The following is a 23,633-nucleotide window of genomic DNA, read 5'->3' as shown; positions in this document are numbered from 1 at the left end:
ATCGCCCTCCCTCCTGAGCCGTACCAGGCCGCGTGCCCTCAACATGGAGGGTGCCTTGGGGAGGAGGGTCCCCATGTTGATGAGGGCGAGGGCGAGGGGCTTATCGGAATCCGGGAGCCCCCTTTAATGAGGGGGCCCCCAGATACCAGCCTCCCACCCTATGTGAATGACTATGGGGTACAATGTACCCCTACCCATTCACCTGTGAAAAAAGTACAAAAAAAACGCAACACAGGGTAAAAATAGTTTATTGCACAGCTCCGGGGGTCTTCCGTCTTCGGGGGTCTTCTCGCTGGACCCCTCCGCTATCTTCTTCTAGCTCTTTTGCTAGCGGAGGAGCCCGGCTTTCTTCCTCGCCGCCGCCCTTCTTCCGACTTCGGGGGTCTTATCCCCCTCTTCGATTCTTCTGCCGGGCCACTGCGCCTTCTTATAGCTCTTTTACAGGCGGTGGCCCGGTCTTCTGTCGCCGCTGCTGTCGCCGCCGCCTTCTGTTCTTCTCTTCAGATCTTGACTCGTCGCTCCTTCCGCTCACAATGGCTCCGACGCGACACACGGCGACTTATATAGGGACATCACCAGATGATTACCCCGCCCATTATGGTGTCCCAGTCCCAGAGGATGCTGGGACTGTGACATCATAATAGGCGGGGACATCATCCGGTGATGTCCCTATATAAGTCGCCGCGCGCCCGGTCCCCGTCATTGTGAGCGGAGGGAGCGACGAGTCAACATCTGAAGAGAAGAACAGAAGGCGCCGGCGGCGATGACAGCGGCGACAGAAGACCGGGCCATCGCCTGTAAAAGAGCTATAAGAAGGCGTGGTGGCCCGGCAGAAGAACCGAAGAGGGGGACAAGACCCCCGAAGTCGGAAGAAGGGCGGCGGCGAGGAAGAAAGCCGGGCTCTTCCACTAGCAAAAGAACTAGAAAAAGATAGCGGAGGAGTCCGGCGAGAAGACGCCCCGAAGATGGAAGACCCCCGGAGCTGTGCAATAAACTATGTTGTGTTTTTTTTGTACTTTTTTCACAGGTGAATGGGTAGGGGTACATTGTACCCCATACTCATTCACATAGGGTGGGGGGCCGGTATCCGGGGGCCCCCTTATTAAAGGGGGCTCCCGGATTCCGATAAGCCCCTCGCCCGCAGACCCCGACAACCAACGGCCAGGGTTGTCGGGAAGAGGCCCTTGTCCTCATCAACATGGGGACAAGGTGCTTTGGGGTGGGGGGGCTGCACGGCCCCCCCTTCCCCAAGGCACCCCCCATGTTGAGGGCACGCGGCCTGGTACGGCTCAGGGGGGGTCGCTCGCTCGTCCCCCCTTTCCTGGCCAGCCCGGTAGCGTGCTCAGACAAGGGTCTAAAGTGGACCTGGGGGGACCCCTACGCCGATTTTTTTCAGCGTTGGGGTTCCCCTTTAAGTCCATACCAGGTGGCGGGGCCAGCGACGTCTCCTTCGCGGGCCCCGCCTACCTGGAGACCCGCTCGAAATGAGCGGACTTTTCTCCGGGCGGGAAAAGTCTGTTCATTTCAAAAGTACGGCGGACTGGCACACACACGGCCGGATTGTCCGCCGAAATGCAAGTCCGGCGGGAAGATTGGAGTGCAAAACTACTTTCTAAGTCCGCCGTACTTTCGGGTCAAAAAAGTATGACGGAGGCTACACACGGGGGGATTGTCCCGCGGACTTCAGTTTGCCGGACTTTTCCACCCGATTGATTGATCATGTGTACGCGGCATTAGAAAGCCTGAAGGCGGTGCTTGGATTTTGGGGTCCCGTATGCAACTAAGCTCCCAAAAAGTCTCACACATGTGGTATCTCCATACTCAGGAGAAGCAACAGCATGCATTTTGGGGTTTAATTCCATATATGCCCATGGCATGTTTGAACAATATATCATTTAGTGACAACTTTGTGCAAAAAATTCTGTTCACCATTATTTGCACATGTTATATTTAAGCGCTGGTACTTTATGTGAATTTTTGGATGTAATCGCCACATTTTGCACAGTGTAACAGACATTTTGTCATTTTAATTTTTGGTTTTATTTGCATTGTTTCAACATTGTATTATGGTGTAGAGGGATTTTTCACTTGCATTATATTCTCTAGCACTGGCACCTTATACGATTTTTCGGCAGTTTAAACAAATCGCATTTGGAATTGTTTGCTTTACACGTTTTAAGAAACTTTGAATATATTTTTTTATTTTTATTTTATATTTTTTTCTTATATCAGTGTTTGCCTTTTATTTGTAATGAATGTCAAAGTGTTTTTCGGGGTTTGCGTTATTCCCCTATAAGAGCATATACTGATTTATATATACGTTCCGCGTAGTTTACAAGCAGTCTTTTATGTGATGTCAAATTAGCATCTGAATAACCTCCTAGTGTATAATATTATTTAAGTGCCCACACAGTCCACCACCCCTTGAGGTTGGACCACCCCTGTCATAGTACAGCGCACCACTACCTCCCGTTTACTACTAAAATAATATAAGCACATACAAAATTACAATGGACAATACAGTACAAAATTCATATATTTACAAAGAAGACACATTGTGTGTAATATTTGTTCCTGTATCCAATGCACATCACATTAATTCCACTGTACTAAATCATAGTACAGTGGATATAAAATCCAACGCGTTTCGAGATCTTGTACTGTGTACTAAATTCTCTTCATCTGGGGTGTGCGTGATTCACATAAGACAAACAATAAAGGAAATATACATCTGCAATCAAAACAAAATCAGTTTGTTTTAGTGTATGAACATCCCAGCAACAAATCATCTAATACATCATTTGGTTTAATCCATCCATTAATGGAAAACGAATATACTAACCATACATACATTTTTCCAGTGTCCAAGTTACATTTCATGAAGGGACAAATGTGCATAAGATGCGGGCGAAACAAAGGGAACCCTCTTTCTGGTCTCAGGGTGACCGGGCGAACCAATAGGCCTGCCAACCACGACTCCATCCACCACATGGCAAGAACCCCCACAAAGGACATCCAGAAGTGACCATATGGATGCGGAGTCACTGGGTCCCAGAAAAAAAAAAAATTATATATATATATATATATATATATATATATATATATATATATATATATATATATATATATCATTGTCTGTGTTAGTTAACATAATCACTCATAATCAAATTCTATAATGAATATAGAGATGGGGAATCACCCATTACTACACAGACTGTGCTATTACAAAAAAGTACTACTGAAAGGCACATAGTCAAAATACGACGCATCCAAGGCTACTCAGAAACTCACAGCATACTGCATAAAAATATGTGGAGACTCCATCAACTTGATAAATGAGTAGGTACAGATATATAAGAGAACCAAATGATACAAAACAGTACATTGTCGGCTGGAGGGGGGGCCGCAATAATACTGAAAACTCAATTTGTAGGGTGTCGACACCGCAAGAAGCAAGAGAACCTTTGATTGCTGCAAATCAGTGCATAGAAAGCCCTATAGGGAGCAAAGAGGAAGGGGAGGGTTTGTTTTGGTGAATACCCAACAAGCATACACATACTAATATCATCATGCAATTATAAGCAGAGGAGTTACTATCCATCCAAATATCATAATTTGCTCATGCCAGGGGTCTGGAACGTGCACCAACATATATACAAACAAAAGATCTCATAACTTACGGTGCCAATCAGTGCGTCCGAGTCCGTCACAAAATGGGAACCCAAACGGAGCCGCATATGCGACGCCCCGAGGAAGTCAAACTCCCGTCAAAGCTGACGGGGTGGAGCAATGGCTGGGCCATCCCGCGTCATCACCCCGCAATGCACGTAAGTCGTCAGGTGACCAGGAGTTCCAAGTCACATGACCACATAAGAAGGGGCCACCGGACCGTAAACAAATACATCATACCGGTGTTCTGGCATATTCAGTCCAGCCATCATATAGCGTCCGCTGTGTACTGCGCATGCGCAGTACGGGGCAGAAGAAACTTCATAAAATTTTGAAAGTTGAACGGTGCCTGCACCGTGAGTGGAGGTGGTAGCCCCAACATCCAAGCGGACATAGGTTTGTGAAAATTAGACGGCCCCTCGTGGGCGAGCTTCGCTCGGCCTCGCTGCGCTCGGCTCTTTTTTATTCCTACTCAATGTCCACTTGGATGGTGGGGCTAGAACCTGGACTCAGTGCGCAGGCGTCGTTCATCCTCGGCTATTTTCGGAATCTGTGTTGCTGTGTACTGAGCATGCGCAGTACACATCGGACGCTATCTGATGGGGGACCTTATATGATAAGACACCGGCGGCCCCCGTGCGTCGAGTGGGAGAATCAGCAGCGCGATGTAACGTGGATGTTACCTCAGTGGAAAGCAGAATCCCAGCCCATAGCCAGAGAGAGGGGGGAAGGGGAGGGAGAAGGGGAGGAGGAAAAGGGGAAGATCAAAAAAAGAAAGGTCTGAATGATATCGTGCCATTCAGGCCAGGGGGGCGAAGTGGCATTTAAGCTAAAAATCCAACGCTGTTCACGCTGGAGTAATGTCCGATTCCAATCACCCCCCCGCATTCCTGAATGGACGCGGTCGAGGATGACAAAAGAAACCTTGGGGCACACTCCAGCATGGACAGCGGTGACGTGTCTCCCTAATGGGAAGCTGGGAGTGCAAGTTTGCATCGATACCAGATGTCGATAAGCTCTTTTGCAGAACTCTTGGGTTGTTTTACCCACGTAAAAACAACTGCAACTGCAAAGGAGAAGATATACTACTCCTGGCGTTTTGCAGTTAGCATAGTGTCGGGGTCTTTATTTCTCACCATTGGGGAGCACTAAATTTGTGGTGGTATTCATAAGGCGACAGTATCCACATCCTCCACATGTAAAGGTCCCAAAGTTTCTACATGGGTCCCTTTGGCCATCCTCCTTAAATTCACTCAACACCAGATGGTCCCGAAGCAACCTAGCCTTTCTAAAAGTGAAAGAGGGGATATCTGATACAAATGGACCAATCACGGGGTCCATGGTTAGAACGTGCCAGTACTTTTGGACTATTGTTTTGACCTTTTTATGCTGATTGGAATAACCTGTGATGATTGAGATCGGATTTCCCTTTTTATTTTTAGATGATGGATTGTATAGTAAATAATTTCTCGTTCTAGTACATGCCCTATTGTAGGCCTTCTTTAGGCATGTTTTCGAATATCCATGACTTAGAAGTCTCGTTCTCAAAGAGTCTGCTTCCTTTTTAAAAGCCGTCATCCAAGCAGTTTCTTCTTGTTCTTAAATATTGGCCGTATGGAATAGAATTGATAAGAAATGAAAGATGTCCGCTTGTAAAATGGAATTACCAGCTAAGGGTTTCCTGTGTAGGCTAGTACTCAAGTATCCTCTTTCATCCTTCTGGATGGTCACATCCAGAAATGTGATACTGGACTTATCGTGGGTCAGCATAAAATTCAAATTGAACTCATTATGATTGAGCCCTATCAAAAATGAATTCAGCAGCTCCACAGGGCCATTCCAAACTAATAGTACATCATCAATATAGCGTGCCCACATTGACACATTTCCCATGAGTAGACTAAAATTTTCATCATTATTTATGGCTTGTTCCCACTCCCCCAGGTACAGATAGGCGTAGGATGGGGCACACAAAGTCCCCATCGTCTCACCCTGAACCTGGAGGAAGTGGGAACCATTAAAGACGAAGTGATTATGATGGAGAATGTATTTCAGGGCTTCCAAAATGAAGTCCTTGGTAGATGGATCCATCCCTACATCACGGGAAAGGATGTTTCTGATACAGACCAGCCCCTTGTCATGGGGGATTGAGCTATACAATGCTTCCGCATCCACTGCCACAAATCTGGCAGTGGGTGGAATGCAAATGCCGTTGATACTTTGTAATCATTTCATAGTATCTTGGATATAGCTAGGTAACTTTGCTACATAATGACGTAGATGTTCATCAGCCCATTCGCTCAATTTAGCTTAAATGTTACTGTTGCCTGAAATTATTGAGGCGACCAGAGGGGTTATGTATACTCTTATGCCGTTTTGGTAGGTAGAACATTCATGTGCGAGGGTTTTTTGTTCTTATGAAATCCCAATCATTTTTGTTAATTTTGTTGGTAGACCGTGCATGGACCACAAGGTTGTAAAAATCCTGATGAAATCTTGCAACAATCCCCCCGGAAATCTTTTTATACCAGTCCTTGTTGTTCAAAATCTTATTACACATTTCAATATAGAAAGTGTTATCCATGACTACTATATTTCCACCTTTGTCAGATGGTTTAATTGTTATGTATGTATTGTTTGCTAAAGGTTTCAATGCCCATCTTTCAACCATGGATAGATTATCACATTCAACGTGTGTTGTATCAATTTGGCTAATTTCCTTACAAGTGAGTTTGACAAATGCCAAAACATTAGTATTAGTGCTTAAAGGTGGAAAATGGTCAGATTTATTTTTCAGTGTAATTTGGGGAACTATTGGTGGTTCGGACTGGTCCAAACGACCCAGAAGATGTTCCAAGTCAATATGATCAATTAGATCAGGGGGATCATTTTCCTCTAGTAGTTCAATAAGATTATCAAGAGCTTTAAGTTCCTGTATCTCAAAGTCAGGCTTAACTGGGGTCTCTTTGGAGTATAATTGTTTCAAGATCAATTTCCCTGCGAATAATTGTAGGTCTTTAAGGACTTCAAACTTGTCCAAGTTTTGGTTTGGGCAGAAACCAGAACTTGGATTTCAGTAGGGTCAAGATTGTAGGAGGATAGGTTGACCATGTTGAGGTCTGCGGTATTATCTGGGGCGGAGGTGGGGACTACAAAACTATCCCCCCTATCCACCGTTCATTGTGGATCATTTATAGAACTGGATCAAGTTGTTCTATCAGAGGTGTTTCCATATCCTGGTTTACCACTCATAGCTGAGCTTTTGGTGGCCCACCAATGTAGCCTCACCAGTGCCCACCAATGCAGCGTCACCAATGCCCATCAATGCAACTTCATGAGTGCCCACCAATGCAGCTTCACCAGTGCCCATCAATACAGCCTGACCAATGTCCATCAATGCAGTCTGATCAGTGCCCATCAATGCAGCCTCACCAGTGCCCATCAATGCAACCTCACCAGTGCCCATCAATGCAGCCTCTCCAGTGCCCATCAATGCAGCCTCTCCAGTGCCCATCAATGCAGCCTGATCAGTGCCCATCAATGCAGCCTCACCAGTGCCCATCAATGCAGCCTCACCAGTGCCCATCAATGCAGTCTGATCAGTGCCCATCAATGCAGCCTCACCAGTGCCCATCAATGCAGCCCCACAAGTGCTCATGATTGGGCCAGTGTGACGTCCATCATATGAGCTCAGCTGGACCAGGAGGCGGGACATTGTATGTCATTCGACGGGTAAGCTGGAAATGGAGATCCCCGCTTTGTAAATCAATGCCTCTGGCGCTCCCCCTTCCGTTCAGAGGCAGCCCAGCAGCAGGCGGCCAATAGCCACAAGTTCCCACGTAACCCCAGGCCTTGAGACCCAGGGCTAATAATTGTCTTTGTTAAGACCGAGACCCGGGCTTTTTTGTGGCCCACTTGGGGCTATAGCCCCAGTCAGCCCCCCCCCCCTCTGCCGTCCGGTAAGAGGCTCATATTTGTGGTGGAGGGCACAAGGTGTTCACATCTATTTTTTCAAGAAGTGTTTACTTCAACAGTGGAAGGCTGTAATTTTTCATACTATTATTTATTTGATGGACTCATAACAATTAATTCCTGTTTTTTTTTTTCTATATTGATTTTTCTGGACTTTTTTTTACACATTTATATAATATTTGTGATTTGTTTGGATGCACACTTATTATTTGTGTATTTAATTTGTTTATCATCATGTATTCAGATGAGTGGTGAGCGCTGCTCTGGAAACTATTTTTACACTAAGCACAATTTTTTTTTATTATTATATTACTAGCTGTGGGCTGCTTCAAATCTTGTAGAGGGCCACATTTTGTCGGCAGGCATAGTTTGGGGACCACTTGCATAAACAATAGGTTTATTTCCTAGCCCTAAGCTCCAGTTCATGTTAGTTCCTGAGCTTCTAAATTTCTGCTTCTCTAGTTATCAACTTCAGCTTGTATTTGACTACACTTGTTGGCTGTCTGACCTTTGGTCTGTCCTCATTTCTGAAATTGCTTGTTGACTTTGTACCATGCTCTGGTTCTATCCCTGCTCAGCTGTCATCTGCACAGGTATGCCCAAGGGCCATAACTTGGTACACCCACCAGGAAAGTCCATTAGTCCTTGTGGTGTGCTCTGGTGAAGATTTGCACCTCAGCCCCTTTTTTGGGCTAGCCCCCTTTCCAAATGGGCAGATAGCTCAGAAGGTCCACTTTGCAGTTTGTCTGTGACACATAAGAAGTCAGGGTCGGACATGGCTCCACCTACAGTATCTCACAAAAGTGAGTACACCCTCACACTTTTGTAAATATTTTATTATATATTTTCATGTGACAACACTGAAGAAATGACACTTTGCTACAATGTAAAGTAGTGAGTGTACAGCTTGTATAACAATGTAAATGACTTGTAGTTTTGCAACATCTGGAGGTCCGCTAATTGCATATCCCTGGCCTAGGCTATAAAAAGATTGCCAAGACCCTGAAATTGAGCTGCACCACAGTGGCCATCATGAGGCAGCACTAATGGGCATTACATGTTTAACAGGACAGGTTCCACTCAGAACAGGCCTCGCCATGGTTAACCAAAGAAGTTGAGTACACATGCTCAGTGTCATATCTAGAGATTGTCTTTGGGAAATAGAAGTATGAGTGCTGTCAGCATTGCTGCAGAGGTTGAAGGGGAGGGGGCTCAGCCTGTCAGTGCTCAGACCATACACTGTACACTGCATCAAATTGAACTGCATGGTTTTCGTCCCAGAAGGAAAACTCTTCTAAAGATGATGCTCAAGAAAGCCCAACAGTTTGCTGAAGACAAGCAGATTAAGGACATGGATTACTGGAACCATGTACTGTGGTCTGATGAGCCCAAAATAAATGTATTTGGCTCAGATGATGGCAAGCGTGTGTGGCGGAAACCAGGTGAGGAGTACAAAAACTACAGTGAAGCATGGTGGTGGAAGTATCATGGTCTGGGGCTGCACGAGTGCTGTCGGCACTGGGGAGCTGCAGTTCATTGAGGAACCATGAATGCCAACATTCTGTTGACATTATGTGACATACTGAAGCAGAGCTTGATCCCCTTGCTTTAGAGACTGGGCTATAGGGCAGTATTCCAACCTTATAATGACCCCAAACACACCTCCAATTTGACCACTGCCTTGCTAAAGAAGCTGAGGGTTAGGCCCCTTTCACATGGGACAGATCAGTAATGATCCGCCCCGTGATGATCCGCTTGCTCAGCGGGGATCGCTCCATTGTCCCCGCTGAGCCGGCGGATAACAGGGCGGTCCCGGCACACTGTCAGCTCTCCATTCTCCTCTATGGGGGATCATATGAGCACGGACCGTCTGTCCGTGTTCATCCGATCCGCTCTGCAAACGGATAGAAAAATAGGAGTTTCCTCCGTCTGCAGAATCGGACAATTGCGGAGGCGGACGATATCCCATAGGAATGCATGTATGTCAGTATTTCATCCGCAAACGGATGGATGAAATACGGACATAATGTCCACATGTGTGAAAGGGGCCTAAAGGTTATGGACTGGCCAAGCATGTCTCCAGACCTAAACCCTATTGAGCATCCATGGGGCATCCTCACACGGAGGTTGGAGGAGCGCAATGTCTCTAACATCCACCTGCATGGATGTTCATGGAGTGGAAGAGGACTCCAGTGGCAACCTGTGAAGCTTTGGTGAACTACATGCCCAAGAGGGTTAAGGCAGTGCTGGAAAATAATGGTGGAAACACAAAATATTGATACTTTGGGCCCATTTTGGACATTTTCACTTAAAGGTGTACTGACGTTTGTTGCCAGCGGTTTAGACATTAATGGCTGTGTGTTGTGTTATTTTGAGGGGGCAGCAAATTTACACTGTTATACAAGCTGTACACTCACTACTTTACATTGTAGACAAGTGTCATTTCTTCAGTGTTGTCACATGAAAAGATATCATAAAATATTTTCAAAAACGTGAGAGGTGTACTCACTTTTGTGAGATACTGTAAATCACTTCTGGGTACACTGGCCTTCTGAAGCCCAATGAAATAAAATGGCTGCAGCTCAATTTACTGTACAAGATACAGGTAAACACAATAAATTAACCAAAGGAAAAAGCTGCGCACATGAATTGAGTGATGTGTATCGATTAAGTAAAAACACCTAGAAATAATGAATTGATTACCATGATAATTTTAAAAAACCTTATCAACCCCTCTAATAAATCAAACATTACATAATTTATATGGGTGAATTATAAACCAATACCAAGTGTGAATAATGAAATAAATAACAAAAAAATATCAGTGAAGTGATAAAAAAGGTCCAGTGAAGTGAAAATAGTCCAGTGAAAAATGAATAAATAATTATAAATATACAGTGAAAATTCATAGACATTAATAAATGATGATAAGTATCTAATCTTCCATGCAGCCAAAAAACACCAAAGATCGTGACCACCACCACACAAAATATGCGCTTACCAAAAGGCAAGCGATTTCATGCCCATAACAAATCTCTGCAACACCTCCTCCGACCATGGTCACAATAGGCTCTCTTATTGAATAGGACAGGCCGGGAACGTCAACCTCAGCAGGTGAAGCAAATAGGCAATACTCGAGATCCCAGAGAAATGGAAAGAAGACTCACCATAGCATAATTCCATATAGCAAATATTTAATAAAAATAAAGAATTGCACTTACATACAAAGCAGTAATAAAGCCCATAATAAGTGCCGGCTGACATGCAATCGCCCGTCCACCCCTACGCTGTATCGCGATGGCGTCAGCACGTCTGCCTCCCAATGTACATTTTGTCGTAAAAAGACTTATTCATGGGGACCAGGCGATGCACTGACTCATCGCTTAAAATAAAACCCAATAGAACCAAACCTCTCTGTGAAGCATAAGCGGCCCATCCAAATTAGCTGATTCGCCAGAATACAATATACAAATAAACAATTAATACCCTATTTAAAATAAATTGATTATTAAAAATATCGACTAATTAAATATAACTATTCCAAAAATGAAAAATAGAAAAAGGAAATTATAAACTGGAAAAATATATATGCATGAAATGTCATCTGTGGATCAGGCTATTCGTCCGTATCCACAGTCGTAACATCACATATAAATGTGGATAGAACTCCTCAGTGACATCTAGTGGGACAATGGATAATTACAATCCCAATGTCCTACCCCAAAGAAGATGAAATCTACAGAAACGTATAAACCAAACACCCAACAAAATAAGTGAAATAAAACCGATTATCCCATAGCCCATAATGTGCAGTCATAGTGTAATGTCCACACTACTAATAGGGGTATGTATAATTAAGTGGCACCACTATTAATGCAAAGAGCACCAAACAGTGTTCTCTGGTGGGATGGATGCTAGTTCAAGCCCAGCCATCCCACCCACAACACCCTCCACCAATATCATTTACCAGCAGACATTGTGCCAACAGAAGCTCGTACCACAATGCGCAACTATATTACTGAGAAATGGCCCCAAATCGCCATCCTCCAAATAATACAATATTGCATAGCCCAGTACAAAAATTAAAAAATATATTCCAAATAAACTAAATAAAAAAAAAAAAATAGACTCAATGGATATGGCCACTGAGGCTTCACAGCAAGTTCACAAAGATTATTTGAAATCAAATTGTATTAGGAATTATCAATAAAAGCATTTAAGTCAGTGTCCACATTCATCCCAAAAGGGGTGTAGCATTTTATTTTATGAATCCACGCCATCTCAAGTCTTGAGATTCCCCGTACTAAGGATCCACCTCTCCAATGAGGAGTGTAACGATCAATACCAAGAGAAATAGTCTTAGCCGGATCTTTATTATGAGCTTCCAGGTAGTGTCTCAAGACTGGATGTTTGGGAAAACCATGGATGATATTGGCTGCATGCTCATTAAGCCTTACCGAGAGGGCCTGCTTAGTCCTGCCCACATACTGCAGCCCACATGGGCACTGGAGCAGGTATACGGCCCCCTCGGTGGAGCATGTGATAAAAGTCTTAATGTCAAACTCCTTCAGGGTACTAGATGATTTACATTTATGGGTCCTTCTGTGTGTGCACCCACTCAACAAGCAAACCCTGCACCTCCTACACTGATCAAACCCAGTTCAATTCTCAAAAAAAAAATCTCTTTTGATAAGTGGTGGATCTAAAATATTAGGTGCCACTCTGCCCCTAATAGAAGGAGCTCCTTGTAGACAACCTGTGGCTTGACAGGAAGGACGGTATTCAGAACAAGGTCATTGATCAAAATATGGCAATGTCCATCTAATCAGTGTAACCAACATTGGAGTTTTCACAAACCCAATATCAGGGTTCCAAGCGATCGGGGGACGAAATAGAGTATCCAGAAGAGGAAAAAGGCTACAAGCTAAAAAGAAAGGCCCTGATGGGGGATGGGATATTCAACTTGAGTACAGCGGTCCTCACCGATTCTGAAAAGTTTGTGTTAGATAAGGGTCTGAAGTTTGCACCCCTCGTGGGTTGAATACATTTCAGACCTATATGGATGTCCACAAATTTGTAGGAAAGTTGAATATCAAAAGATATTGAAGGGTCCTGAAGGGTCTGGTATGGATTTTGGGGACCCCCACGCCAATTTTTTTTTTTTGGCACGGGGTTCCCCTTAATATCCATACCAGACCTAAAGGGCCTGAAATGTAATTTTGCTGTCAGACAGTTCTAAGCATGGGAAACATGCGCCCCTTTACAGGCATACTATAGACACCTCCCAGGTACAAATTTAAAGGAATATTACACTTTTATTGTTTCACTTTAACCACTTGCTTACTGGGCACTTAAACCCCCCTCAGTCCCAGACCAATTTTCAGCTTTCAGCGCTGATGCACTTTGAATGACAATTACGCGGTCATACAACACTGTACCCAAATGAAATTTATATCATTTTTTTCCCACAAATAGAGCTTTCTTTTGGTGGTATTTAGTTACAGCTCGGAGTTTTATTTTTTGCTAAACAAACAAAAAAAGATGCAAAAAAAAAAAAAATCATGTTTTAATAGTTTGTTCTAAAATTTTGCAAACGGGTCATTTTTCTCCTTCATTGAAGTGCGCTGATTAGGCAGCACTGATAGGCTGCATTGGTGGGCACTGATGGGCACTGATGGGCTGCACTGGTGGGCACTGATAGGCTGCACTGGTGGGCACTGATAGGCATAGTTAAGGCGGCACTAATAGGCACAGATAAGGCGGCACCGATGGGCACAGATAAGGCGGCACAGATAAGATGGGCACAGATAAGATGGCACGGATGGGTGGCACGGATGGGTGGCACGGATGGGTGGCACTGATAGATGGGACTGATGGGCACTGATAGGTGGCACTGATAGGTGGCTCTGATAGGTGGCACTGCTGGGCACTGATGGGCGGCACTGCTGGGCAGCACTGCTGGGCACTGATGGGCGGCACTGGGGTGCAGCACCTTTGAGGCAGATTGTGGGCAATGTGGGTGGCACTGTGGGTGGCACTGCTGGGTGGCACTGTGGGTGGCACTGCTGGGTGGCACTGTGGGTGGCACTGCTGGGTGGCACTGTGGGCACTGCTGGGGGGCACTGTGGGCACTGCTGGGTGGCACTGACGGGGGGCACTAACTTTTATTAAACTGGCACTGCAGGGGGCAGGTGGGCACTGGCAGGGGGCAGGTGAGCGCTTACATTATTGGCCGTGATCGGGACTGATGTCCCGATCACGGCCGCCGGTGATCGGCTTTTTTTTTTTCTGTCAGCGCGAGGAGGAATAATGGCTGATTACCGACTCCGTTCTATCACATGATCAGCTGTCATTGGCTGACAGCTGATCATGTGATAAGGGGTCGGGATCGACCCCTTTCACGGATCGGTGATCAGGCGAGTCTCATGGACTCGCCGATCACAGAGCGCGCCGCGCGCGCCCCTCAGGGGGGCGCGCAGGCCGCTGGTACAAGGGACAACGTCAATAGACGCAGTCCCGGAAATGTAGGTCCGCGCTAATGCCGTCATTTAGCAATAGCGCGGTACCAAAGTGGTTAAAGAGGAAGTAAACCCTGATGAGTTTACTTCCTCTTTCATTCCCTGCAAAGATAAAGCATAATGGACTCCTATGCATCGCATAGGAGCCCATTATGTGTCACTTACTTGACACAGGAGCCAGCGAAGTCACCGCTGTCCCCTGTAGTCCGCCGCATCCATCTTCTTGGTGGGGTCTCGTAGCTGCGCCGCTGTCATTCGGCGAAGCCGCGATGACGTCACTCCTGCGCATGCGCACGGGAGCCGACACGCGCGACAGCTCCGTCGTTGAGAATGACGCGCTCAGTGTGTAGACAGCGGTGCCTGTTTTCGGACAAATATCTCCTAAACCATATAGGTTTAGGAGATATTTCTTGGACCTACAGGTAAGCCTTAATCTAGGCTTACCTGTAGGTCAAAGTGGTTTGTAAGGGTTTACAACCACTTTAATCATTATTAAAATCACTGCTCCCGGAAAAACGGCTGTTTTTAAAACTTTTTTTTGCATTGATACATGTCCCCTGGGGTAGGACCCGGGTCCCCAAACACATTTTATGACAATACCATGCATATAAGCCTTTAAAATTAGTACTTTTGATTATTCATGTTCGTGTCCCATAGACTTTAACGATGTTCATGTGTTCGATCACATTTTTTGCCTGTTTGCATGTTCTGGATGCAAACTGAACAGGGGGGTGTTTGGCTCATCACTAATAGAGGAATATAATGGGGCATTTCTGATGGAGCAATTCTGATTGGGCAGTTTTGATGGGGCAATCTGATGGGGCATCTTTGATGTAGGCCGGTTTGATGGTGGCAATATGATGGGCAGTTTTGATGGGGCAGTATGATGGGGGGCAGTTTTGATGGTGGCACTATGATGGGGCAGTTTTGATGGTGGCAATATGATGGGCAGTTTTGATGGGGGCAATATGATGGGGCAGTTTTGATGGGGGCCATTTTGATGGGGCAGCTTTGATTTGGGCCATTTTTATGGTGGCAATATAATGGGCAGTTTTGATGGGGTAATATGATGGGGCAGTTTTGATGGTGGCAATATGACGGGGCAGTGTTGACGGTGGCAATATGATGGGCATTCTTAATGGGGGCCGTTTTGATGGTGGCAATATGATGGGGCAGTTTTGATGGGGGCAATATTATGGGACAATTTTGAAGTGAGCAGTTTGATGGGGGCCATTTTGATGGTGGCAATATGATGAGGGCTGTTTATATGGGGCAGATTTGATGGTGGTAATATGATGGGGCAGTTTTGATGGGGGCAGTTTTGATGGTGGCAATATGATGGGGCAAATTTGATGAGGGCAGTTTTGATGGGAGCAATTTTGATGGGGCCGTTTTGATAGTGGCAATATGATGGGGCAGTTTTGATGGTGGCAATATGATGGGGCATTTTTGATGGGAGCAGTTTCATGGGGGCCATTTTGATTGTGGAAATATGATGAGGGCTGTTTTTCTGGGGCAGTTTTGATGGGGCAGATTTAATGGGGCAGTTTTGATGGGGGCCCTTTTGATGGTGGCAATATGATGGAAAGTTTTGATGGAGCCGTTTGATAGGGGCAAATTTGATGGGGCAATATGATGGGGAAGTTTGATGGGGCAGTTTTGATGGTGGCAATATGATAGGGCAGTTTTGATGATGGCAATATGATGGGGCAGTTTTGATGGGGCAAATTTGATGAAGGCAGTTTTGATGGGGCAGTTTTGATGGGGCAATTTTGATGGGGCCGTTTTGATGATGGCAATATGACGGGGCAGTTTTGACGGTGGCAATATGATGGGCAATCTTAATGGGGGCCATTTTGATAGTGGCAATATGATAGGGCAGTTTTGATGGGGCAAATTTGATGGGGCCGTTTTGATGATGGCAATATGACGGGGCAATTTTGATGGTGGCAATATGATGGGTAATCTTAATGGGGGCCATTTTGATAGTGGCAATATTATGGGGCAGTTTTGATGGGAGCAATATGATGGGACAGTTTTGATGGGAGCAGTTTGATAGGGGCCGTTTTGATGGTGGCAATATGATGAGGGCTGTTTTGCTGGGGCAATATGATAGAGCTGTTTTGATGGGGCAGTTTTGATGGGCCCTTTTGATGGTGGCAAAATGATGGGCAGTTTTGATGGAGCAGGTTGATAGGGGCAATTTTGATGGGGCAATATGATGGGACATTTTGATGGGGGCAGTTTTGATGGTGGCAATATGATGGGGCAGTTTTGATAGTGGCAATATGATGGGCAAATTTGATGAGGGCAGTTTTGATGGGGCAGTATGATGGGGCAGTTTGATGGGGGTCATTTTGATGGTGGCAATATGATGGGGCAGGTTTGATGGGGCAGTGTTGACGGTGGCAATATGATGGGGAAAATTTGATGGGGGCAGGTTTGATGAGGCAATATTTTGGGGGCAGTTTTGATGGGGGAAATATGATGGGATAGCTTTGTCGGTGGCAATTTTGATAGGGTAGTTTTGATGGGGCAATATGATGGGGCAGGTTTGATGGGGCAGTGTTGACGGTGGCAATATGATGGGGAAAATTTGATGGGGGCAGGTTTGATGAGGCAATATTTTGGGGGCAGTTTTGATGGGGGAAATATGATGGGATAGCTTTGTCGGTGGCAATTTTGATAGGGTAGTTTTGATGGGGCAATATGATGGGGCTGTTTGATTAGGGTCATTTTGATGGTGGCAATATGATGGGGCAGTTTTGATGGGGCAGTTATGACTTCGGCAATATAATGGGTCAATTTTGATGGGGGCAATGTAGATGGAGGGCATTTTGAAGGGGCAATATGATTGGGAAAGTTTTGATGGGGCAATATTATGGGGCCGTTTTGATGGTAGCAATATGATGGGGCAGTTTTGATGGGGCTGTTTTGATGGGGCAATATGATGGGAAAGTTTTGATGTATAAAATTCTTCATTTCCCAGAGAAACGCACAGCCAACTTATTTTTTAAATCACTGACATGCCCACATTTTAACCACCTCAATACAGGGCACTTAAACACCTTCCTGCCCAGACCAATTTTGAGCTTTCAGCGCTGTTGCAATTTGAATGACAATTGCGCGGTCATGCTACACTGTACCCAAATGAAATTTTTATCATTTTGTTCCCACAAATAGAGCTTTCTTTTGGTGGTATTTTTGCTAAACAAATAAAAAAAGACTGAAAATTTTGAAAAAAAAAATGTGTTTTTGTTTCAGTTTCAAAACTTTGTAAATAAGTAAGTTTTCTCCTTCACTGGCGGGCACTGATATGGCGAAACTGATGGGCACTGATGAGGTGGCACTAATGAAGTGGCACTGATGAGGTGGCACCAATGAAGTGGCACTGATGAGGTGGTATTGATGGGCACTGATATGTGTCACTGATAGGCGGCAATGATGGGCACTGATAGGTGGCACTGATGGGCGACACGGATGTACACTGCTCAGTGGCAGGGATTGGCATGGATAAGCGGCTCAAATGGGCATGGATAGGTGGCACAGATGGGGATGGATAGGCAGCACAGATGGGCATGGATGGGCACTGATAGGCAGCATGGAGGGGCACTGATAGTTGGCATGTATGGGCAGTGATAGGCGGCACGGATGGGCACTGATAGGCGGCATGGATGGCCACTGATAGGCAGCATTGTATTGTTTTGTACTGATGGATGCCAATCAATGATGTCCATTGTGGGCACTGATTTGCATCCATTGTGGGCACTGATTGGCATCCCTGGTGGTCTAGGGTGGCATACCTGGTGCTGGGCATCCCTGGTTGTCTGGTGGCGTCCCTGGTGGTTCAGTGTGGGCTCCCTTGGGGGGGGGCTAATCGATCAGCACAGACCCCCCTGTCAGAGGAGCAGCCAATCGGCTCTCCTCTACTCGCATCAGACGCAAGTAAAGAAAAGATCACCGTCTCTTCCTATTTGATGATTGGACATGGCTGATCACGTGGTAAAGAGTCACCGTCGGAGACTCTTTACCGAGAAAGTAGTTGCGGGGTGTCAGACTGACACCCTGCAACAACGATCGCAGCAATGCGCACCCACGGGGCGTGTTTCTAATTGTGGGGGGGTGTGGCTATGTGTGACACATCACTGATCTCTGCTCTGATCACAGGGATGTAATCAGTGACACTGTCACTAGGCAGAGCGGGGACATGCTTGTTTACATTAGCATCTCCCCGTTCTTCCTCCCCGTGAGGTGATAGTGGGTATCCCCGCAGGACCCGCGACCCAATTACGGAGCTTGCCAGTGGCTGTCTCTTAAAGGGCAACATACAGGTACGTGATTCTGCCTGTACGAGCTCTTCTGCCGATGTATATCATCGTGAGGCGGTCGGCAAGTGGTTAATCTAGGCAGGAACTGTTTTCCTTCTTCACCTTACTTGTCATTTTCCATTATTTGGTTAGGTAATGTCCCTCATGATGCTCATCTGGGCTTCCTCATATATTAGTCTAGGTAGGTATAGCACTCCTCTACCTGTATACTAGCCATGTCCAACCTTGTATTTTATCTATACAGCCCCTAACCGCATTTTGTCTTCTTACACTTGGCAGTCATGCTCAGATGTAAACTATTTATATCTCTTTTTGCTTTACAGAGAAGTTCCCCATATATGAACGTGTGTCTCTAGAATCCTTGGTTACTCCACTTGGACATTCATTTACCCATAAAGAAGTGATATTGAGGAAATCTCCCGATGTGAGTCTTGTGCTCATGGATGTCAGTATTGAGGCCTTTACACGGGAATGGGGAAATTTCGGAGGAGGTAAGTGACACTAGGGTGACAATATTGACTCTCGTTATGTAGTATTTTACCTGCACGTTTATCTCATGGTGATCTGATCTCACTATTGTAGACCGATCATCAAATTCTACAGAATCATCTTATTAAGTTTGTTACATTTCCTTTTATTTATAACAAATGTGCTACTTTCCATCAATATTCCAATGTCACAATGTCAGGGGTACGGCATTTTCTGATACAAGGTTTGTGTCCCGACTCTCTCACCTTAACATAACCTTCTCCCCCTCACTGTCTACACCACCCAGAGGAAACCTGGAGGAAGAGTCATTAATGACCTTTCTTTTGAAAATGTTGTTTGCCTGGATGACCATCTAACTTCACTATTTCAAGTACACAGACCCTGAACAGTTTACAGATCGGGAGTTTTATCCTTGATCTATCTTTCCTTGCTGCATGCTAGTGCTAAGTCAGTCACCAAGGAAGACCAAAACCCAGAAATAACTAACATTCTCAGAACTCAGCTGCAGCATTCAAAGTATTTCCATTTTTAGGAGAGCTGCCCTCTCCTCCAGGGCATTCTCTGACATATAAACCCTTCTTGTAAGAAAAAGCATAGAAGTTGCTGGGATAACTGATCAGTGGACAGCACAGTTCCCAGGTGCCTAATGGAAAGCCCAGATCGCTACTTGTGATTTAGAGGTTTCCAATCATGTAATCACTACAACAATGAAACACGGGGGTAACATGATCATAAAGCCTGCCCCACCTCCTGGCATCAGAACCCCCTTAAAGGGCAATGGGAAATGGAAAAATAACTGGCTCATTATCAGGGTTCCAACTCATCCCAAAGGCATTCAGTAGGGTTGAGGTCAGGACTCTGTACAGGACACTCTATGGATCTGGCTTAGTGCAGTCATGCTGGAAGAGAAAAGAGATGTCCTCAAATTGTTGTCATAAGTTGGGAAGAGAATAATTGGCTTAAAGTCTTTGTATACTGCAGTGTTCTACATACTTTTAGTCATATGGTGGTAGGTATTAGATAGATAGATAGATAGATAGATAGGTAGATAGATAGGTAGGTAGATAGATAGATAGATAGATAGATAGATAGATAGATAGATAGATAGATAGATAGATAGATAGATAGATAGATAGATAGATAGATAGATAATCAGGAGAGTACAAACTGTAAACAAAATTAACAAAAAAAAAGTTTCTCTTTAACTGAAAACTAAATTGTATTTTCTTTTGTATTATCCAACACAAACTTTGCAGAGTGCGGAGGGAACTCAGAAGTCACTGGTAAGTAGCTCATCATACAATTCAATTTACATTTTAGTATATTGTATTTTTCACTCAAAGTTTGTCAGATTATGTAATTGTTGGGGATGAGAATTTACCTGGATATGATTTGTGCCCAGTTTATTGAAATGTCCTCAAAATTTAGAAAATACAAACTTTTCCCCAAAAGTGTATGGTGGTGAATCTTGGTATTCAATGCATTATTTTTGAGGGGCAAATATACAAACTATTGTCAAAAAAGATGCATAGGAAGCCAAACACTGACTTTGGGGGGTATGTACCAAAGAAAACAAACAAAACAAAACCGCACCCTGTGCACTCAGCAGAGCATTTTGTTTGTATGCCAAACCCAAACTCCATTAAAATCAGTGGGAGACAAATCTGTCATTTTAAAAATGCCCGCTTTCTAGGACAGAGCTGATCAGAGATTGTGATAGGTAAGAGCCAATAGGTGTGAGCCTCAGCAATTGTGATAGGTGCGAGCCACAGCAGGCACTCAGTTATGGAAGAGCATCAATAGACGACCTCTCAGAAATGGAAGACTGAGCTATAGCTGTGTTTGGGTTATAGTGGGGACGCCTGGGGGGCTTCCCTCTGAGGATGCAACACAAAGCAAATGCCTTGTTTGCCTTGGGGCAGATACGTGTGCTTGGGGAACATGTACAGTGCAAAACATGTTTAAAAAAAATGCCATTTGAACAGGAGTAATGATTTTTAATTGCGTAAAGAAAAACATTAAAAATGTCCAATTCCTTTAAATGACATGCCTGGTGGGTGTTATAATCCTGCCTGTGAAGGGGCATCTCTGTGATGTACAGAAAGTGCTGCAGCAGTGCTGACATTTACAAGGGAAAAAACGTTTTAAATTGGCCGGCGAATGACTGACAGCTGTCATTGACAGCTTTGTGTGTTTAAAAAAAAAAAAAAAAAACAGACAGGCCTCTCCAAGGATCTGCTATGTATTATGGGGGACATTTGGAGGGATCTGTGTAATTTTTTAGAAGCTGACAATGAATGTCATTTGCTTACAATTATAACTGTGTAATTTTTCTTCCTCTGTAAACTTTTGCTTAGGGATGGGCCGAAAGACCCCCTGTTCGGTCTGCACCAGAATATCTCAAATGTTCAGAACCGAATAATGAACCCCATTGAAGTCTATGGGACCGAACTGTAAAAATCAAAAGTGCCTAATTTGAAGGGTTATATGCAAGTAATTGGACATACAATGGTTATGGGGGTCCAGGCACTTCCCTGGGAGACATGTATCAAGAGATTTCATCTTCTGCGACTGATAACCTGCCATTGTGGTACAGCACATTCTGCAAGTTCACGGGATATAAAGGAAGAAGTTGTAAAGGCAGCAGCTTTGACAAACTTTCATTTAGATGCTGGGCATGTGGGTGGCAGTGACTATATTTGTTTTTTGCTGCAGCAGTTGAGGCAGAAAAATTTGCCAGCTATAGTCTACAGATGGTGGTGTGCTACTGGCAGATGTGCTGCAAGAACTTGGAACACCCTGCACTTTACCATCATCCCTGTCAGTGGAGGCTGCAGAGAGGCCATGAGGTATAACAGGGACAGACTGAGGTGAGTAAGGAGGAGGAACATGTTTGCGCCCGTTTAGTGTGGCTTTGTCAATGGGCTGAGTGGTGGGAGGTTAAATGCCTTGTCAAGCATGTGCTACCCAAACTGTTGGTGTTTTTGCCATGCTTGATGTGTTTGAGACAAAGTTGGAAAATTGCAACAGTGTGATCAGCTGCACATGTACTAAAAATGGCCCAGATAGCTGAGCTGTGGGAAGTGGGCCAGGAGATAACAGCTCCACAATGTGATGGAATAGGGTGGCTGCTCTCTACTCATCCATAAAGGCTGCATTGTTGGAGTTGTGCTTCAACCTCACTTTCACCCTCTGTTCTATCCGGTACCAAAGTTGTGTCAGTGACCTCATCATCATCATCATCATCATCTCCTCCATCCTTATTACCACTGGAGACAACTTAGCAATATGCTGTGGCAGAGTGAACATGACTGCCAATTTGTGTACCAGTGATCTCCCCTCTCTGTAGGCTCATATTCCTGCATTCCTGCATTCCTCAACCCCAGAACCAACATATGAATCGAGTAATGGCTGTGCATCATCAAGGGGCAAGTGGCTGGCCCTGTCTTCAAATAACTCAGTTGACTCCTCCATGCCTGATGCTGGGGCTATGGCTGGAATAGCTGTGGATAAGGAGGCAGAATAAGCCGCTCTGGCAGCTGCACTGTGCACTAGTCTCTGCTTGGGTGATGGAGGATGAGGAGGATGAGGATGGTTTAGTAAGCCAGTACACCACCTCCTCTGCATGCTGTGACTGGATAGCACGGGCAACTTCACTAAACAGATTGAAAGTGGTGTTTGGTGCACTTTAACCTGAGTACTCACTATGCAGACACACTCCACTGACACACTATAATATACTGCAGTAAAACTGCACTGATGCACTGCAATATACTGCATTAAGCGTGCAGTGATGCACTGAAATATACTGCATTAAACGTGCAGTAATGCACAGAGATGTTGTCAGGGCTGGGCTCAGCCCTTCCTTCTCTGAACTGGCCGCTCAGCTGTCGGCTAATTGGCAGCTCCTATCTCTCCACAGTGACTCACCTGTTGTTGATATGCTGCTTGTCAGTCCTGCCTACTTAAACTGTCCAGTCCAGATGATGTCTGCCTTCGCCTTGGTCCATGTCTAGAGATGCTCTCCTGCATTCCTGTTAAAGACTTGTTTGGCTGACATTCTTTCTGGCTCCAGATCCTGCTTGCTGTTCTACTACGCTCATCTCTGTCTATCTGACGTTTTTGCTTGTCTGACTATCCGTTTCGGTTCCCGAACTCTGGCTATGTTTTGACTACGTTTACCTTGTTTACTTTTTGTTTATTATTATTGAACAAGTGAGATTTAACTGTACTTCTGTCTCAGTCTGATTCATAATTTCTGACAGTAGGCAAAGGGCATGAATTCAGAAGATGCAGTCAATCCACTTGTTGGTAATATATTTTCCAGATTGGATGAGCAGGATCACCGCATGGGTCAGTTTTCTATGGCTTTACAAACCCTCCTAAATTTTGCGGCTCATCTGGAATCTCCCACTGTGGCTGCTCCGGTAGAACCTGTGTTGTAGGCCATCCCTGCTGCTGCTCCAGTCTCTGTGCAGGCATCCGCCTTGTGTATTACCTCTATAAGAGGTACTGTATGTCTGGTTCCGCTCTGCTTCCCCAGTGATTTGGGGCGATCCAGTCCAATGCAGAGGGTTTTCCAACCAGGTTGAGATTTACTTTGAGATGATGCCCCAAGTGTTTCCCACGGACAGAAGCAAAGTAGGTTTCGTGATAT

General features: G+C 45.0%; 1 protein-coding gene across 1 annotated transcript in view; it reads left to right on the top strand.

The window, feature by feature from the left end:
• LOC143962431 (uncharacterized) overlaps nt 1-23,633 on the top strand; it is a 134,531-nt gene that overhangs the window by 31,605 nt on the left and 79,293 nt on the right. Inside the window, exon 4 of the mRNA XM_077471707.1 lies at nt 18,811-18,978. Within this exon, the coding sequence (XP_077327833.1) occupies nt 18,811-18,978 (168 nt within the window). The remainder of the gene's footprint in view (nt 1-18,810; nt 18,979-23,633) is intronic.

This window comes from Lithobates pipiens, unplaced genomic scaffold (assembly GCF_037356315.1).
Source record: "Lithobates pipiens isolate NorthernLeopardFrog02 unplaced genomic scaffold, aLitPip1_a1.2 Scaffold_8, whole genome shotgun sequence".
NCBI classification, from domain to species: domain Eukaryota; kingdom Metazoa; phylum Chordata; class Amphibia; order Anura; family Ranidae; genus Lithobates; species Lithobates pipiens.
Note: the sequence above shows the minus strand (reverse complement) of the source record. Positions and strands in the feature narration are given on the sequence as shown.